This window comes from Rhyacophila brunnea, unplaced genomic scaffold (assembly GCF_057557595.1).
Source record: "Rhyacophila brunnea isolate RB1 unplaced genomic scaffold, BYU_Rbru_1.0 scaffold_23, whole genome shotgun sequence".
NCBI classification, from domain to species: Eukaryota; Metazoa; Arthropoda; class Insecta; order Trichoptera; family Rhyacophilidae; genus Rhyacophila; species Rhyacophila brunnea.
This window is the reverse complement of record NW_028232893.1, coordinates 15,419,993-15,423,686: the sequence shown is the minus strand read 5'-3', so window position 1 is coordinate 15,423,686 and position 3,694 is coordinate 15,419,993. Positions and strand designations below refer to the sequence as shown.

Below are 3,694 nucleotides of genomic sequence, written 5' to 3'. Positions count from 1 at the left end.
TGTTGGTTAACTATTGGCACCAGAGGCTTGTTCAATCTTATATCGGCCAGTACTTTGATTCTTTTCGTTTCGGGTATCATATTCTCTTTTTTTACATTAGGTTCTCTTTCCACTTGACATTCTCTTTTAGTTGTATTTTGCACAGGTCGTCCGAACTGCACTTCTTACTCTGTTTATTTATTAACGTTGCTGCTGTTTTTTTTGTAAGGTTTTTCTTTTCTCCTTGTTTAGTTTTCACTTCCTTTTGTTTTTGGATTCCCTCCTCTTTTCTTTTCTTGACTTGTTCTTCTTTAAGACTTTTTTCTCTCCGTTTCTGGGTTTCCTTGCTTTGCCATTCGTCTGAAGTTAAGACAAAGGAAACTCTTTCACTTTGTTTAACGCCTTTTCTTTGAGGTGTTTTCGGTTTTACTAAAACGTCACTTAATTTTACACGGGTTAAATATTCTTTCTGTTGACTAATAATATCCATAATCTCGCATTCTTTAACTACATGTTCTTTGCACGTTGCTATTAAATCACTTTCTGGAATCTCCATTTCGTTTTTATCTAAAGTAACTAAGTCACTTTCAAGCAAAGTTTTGTATTCTTTTCTTTCAAATTTGTTTTTTCCAATTTCTTCAATAGATTTCTGCACAGTAACTAAATCAAACTGTGAGTTATCAAGGATATCTATAAATAAAATTTGCATCTATTCTATAGTGATTTCTTCTGTAAGGTTGTCCTCGTGTAATATTTCTGATTCTTGGTGCTTTTCATCATGTTGGAAATAGTTCAAAAGCTTTTTCAGGATTTTGTCACTGTCTATTAGAAAGTCTTCGGTAAGAGTTTGTAAGGCATTCAATTTTTTCTCTCCCACTATGTTATAAAACGTATCTTTTGATAGAGACTTTTCTTTGAAATTGTCATTGTTCTTCTCTTCGGTATTTGAATTTTCAACAGTTTTCTGACGTGCTAGGCATTTGTTAAAATTGATTGCATCACAATTCCATGGACATAAACCGGTTGTTCTAAAACCATTTATAACAGTAGAAGGCTTAATGCCGTTTACGACAGCTTCCTTGAGCACAGGAACAAAATCTGTTTTTGTGAGTGCAGCTAAGGGGTTTTCACGCCTCCACTTCAATACACTTTCTTTCCAAGCTTGCTTAAGTGGCCTGAATGCTGAAACATCGGCTGGCTGCAACAATCTTGTTGCGTTTGGATATAAAGCTACCAGAACTATGTCCAAGCTTTTACATAGTTCACTCACTTCAAGAGAGAGGTGCGTTTTGTGTCCGTCAACAAAAAGTAAAACGGGAAGTTGTCTTTTTGTTTTCAATAGATAAGGGTGTAAAACATTTTTTATATAATCATAAAATACCTCTGCCTTCATCCATCCCGAATCGCTCAAACCAATACCCCAGTCTCCTGGCACATTTAATGTTATATCCTTAGGCAACCTTTTATTCGGAAATATGATCATTGGAGGCGTGGTATCTCCATTGGCAGAAAACGTGAATAGAACTGTTAGAGCAGATTTTGCAGATGCATGGTCTACTTCATAAACATCCTTCTCACCTCTCATTGCAATAACCTTTCCACTTTTTGGGCATAGCTGAAAGTTTGACTCGTCACCGTTGAACACGCAACTTGGATCCGAGAGAATGGTAAAGTAACTGTTGTCTTTTAAGTAGGTTTCAATTCCAATGAACCAGTTTCTTATATCTTGCTCTGACACTGCCGCACTTGATGCTGTGACTGCCTCAGGTGCACGTATACTTAATCCGGGATGACGATGCAAAAAGAGTTGGTACCATTTATTACCAGGTATTCCATCTTTGAATGGATTCTTTCTATTTGCTTTCTTTATGAAATGTGCAACACTCAATTGAACATCTAGTTTTCTTCTAGGGAATCCTTTGCGGCAACAGTCTTTAATCCATTTCACCAAAGTCTCTTCCTCGTTTTTGGTTAATACTGTACTTGGTCCTGGAAGGTCTTGATGATATACTTTCCGTAACCTGAACTGAATAGTTCCTCTCGGTACATGAAAGGTTTTTGCGGCCAGTTTTTTACTCATACCGCACTTTACAGCCTCAAGTGCTTTTACCAAGTTATCATGGTTGTATATTTTTCTTTTTATTATTGTGTTGTCGAGAGTCTTCTTCTTCTCTTTCCTCTTTTTCACATTAACTGGATCCATTTTGAATACTTCAGTCTGAAAATAAAGACACAAGCTATAATTTAACCCTATTATTGGCACAAGCCAAAACCAATTATTAGCATGGGGCTAACATTTGGAAAAAACGAGTGTAACACATTTTTATCAATGGAATTACTTAGAGCCTTAATGATATAGGCTATAGAAATTAAAATCTGTTAAAAATAATACTTTATCAAAATAACCAATTATTAGCACATGTGCCAATAATAGGAAAACTACTCAATCACGATACCAAATGTTGGCACCCTTTAAACATCGACAACGAACAATTAACCTTAAATTAAATTTTAAATTCAAATGCCTGGCTCTATCCCGCAATCATTTAAATCGTCAGTTTATTGATAAACACTTAGATGTAGACAAAATAGCAAGGCTATTGAAACATTTTCTTACCGTGGCACAAAGAAAATGGCGGAAAAAATCACAAAACACAACGGAGCACTTTTGACGCACTATTTTCTCGCTATTTTGTTAATCCTGGTGTGATGAATGTTGCTTGTCGTAAACAATATTAATTGCTGAACACATTTTTTATACTCGGCAAACTTAACTATGCTTACATATCTTATATTTTTACGTTAACTTGAAGGGTGCTAATAATTGGTGGAGTGCCAACAATTGGGTGCGTCACCCTATTCACTAAAATCATAATTCTGACACATGAAATTAACTTTATCCTCACGAATACAAGAAACGTGAAACCAATTTTTGCATCTTGTGCATTGGATCCACTCTTGCCCAGGTTTATAGCAAGTATGATTCTCCAAACAGAAGCATTCTTCATTCTCTGAGTCCGAAGAAGATATTACCACTTTCTTTTTCAGTTTCTTAGTTCCCTGGGCTATGAAATATTTTGCTACATTTTCTTATGTATGTTGCAAGCTCGTTTTCTTGATCGACAGAAAATATCTGGCAAGGTTTTGCGTAACCCCACTAACTTGGAAGTGGTCTGACGGTTATCTTTACGTTCTATATAACATTGTAAGATCATAAAGTTTACTTTGTATGCTTGGGCAGCTTTTTTTCTAAGAGGTATTCTGTTTTCAATTACTGCTTTAGCCGCTCTGTTGTAGGTTTTCTGTGAAATTTTACCTCTATCGGTTTTGTTTTTGTTTGTCCTCACCATTGTAAGATTGTAATCTGGAAGGATAAAAATAGATGGTATAAGTACCTACCTTTTGCAAATAAAGAAGATAACAAAGAATTTGTAGTCAAGTGGTAGTGAGTGGAGTTAATTCTGACAGTAACAACCTGTCCCCACCTCGCTGTAACAACTAGCCCCTTTGACCAAATACAATTGAAATTGTTATAATATTAACACGGGAATTGTATTTACTTCGGTAAATAATGAAAATATGAGCATAAATACGCAGATTTTTAATAGCATACTTTAAAAAAACTTACCTCTTATAGTTTGGTAACAATCAAACTTAAAATTCGGCCAACAAAAGTTGCTTTGAGACACGAAATCACTCAATGGTTTTATTTCAA

General features: G+C 35.2%; 1 protein-coding gene across 1 annotated transcript; it reads right to left on the bottom strand.

Moving 5' to 3' along the window:
• On the bottom strand, positions 1 to 3,694 carry LOC147069583 (uncharacterized). The gene has a single exon (XM_085950888.1). It carries the CDS (start codon positions 2,180 to 2,182, stop codon positions 689 to 691), a length of 1,494 nt encoding a protein of 497 aa, XP_085807014.1. The 5' UTR covers positions 2,183 to 3,694; the 3' UTR covers positions 1 to 688.

Excerpts from the sequence above, each read along its gene's own strand:
- LOC147069583 (XM_085950888.1), bottom strand. The coding sequence starts at position 2,182 with ATGGATCCAGTTAATGTGAAAAAGAGGAAAGAGAAGAAGAAGACTCTC.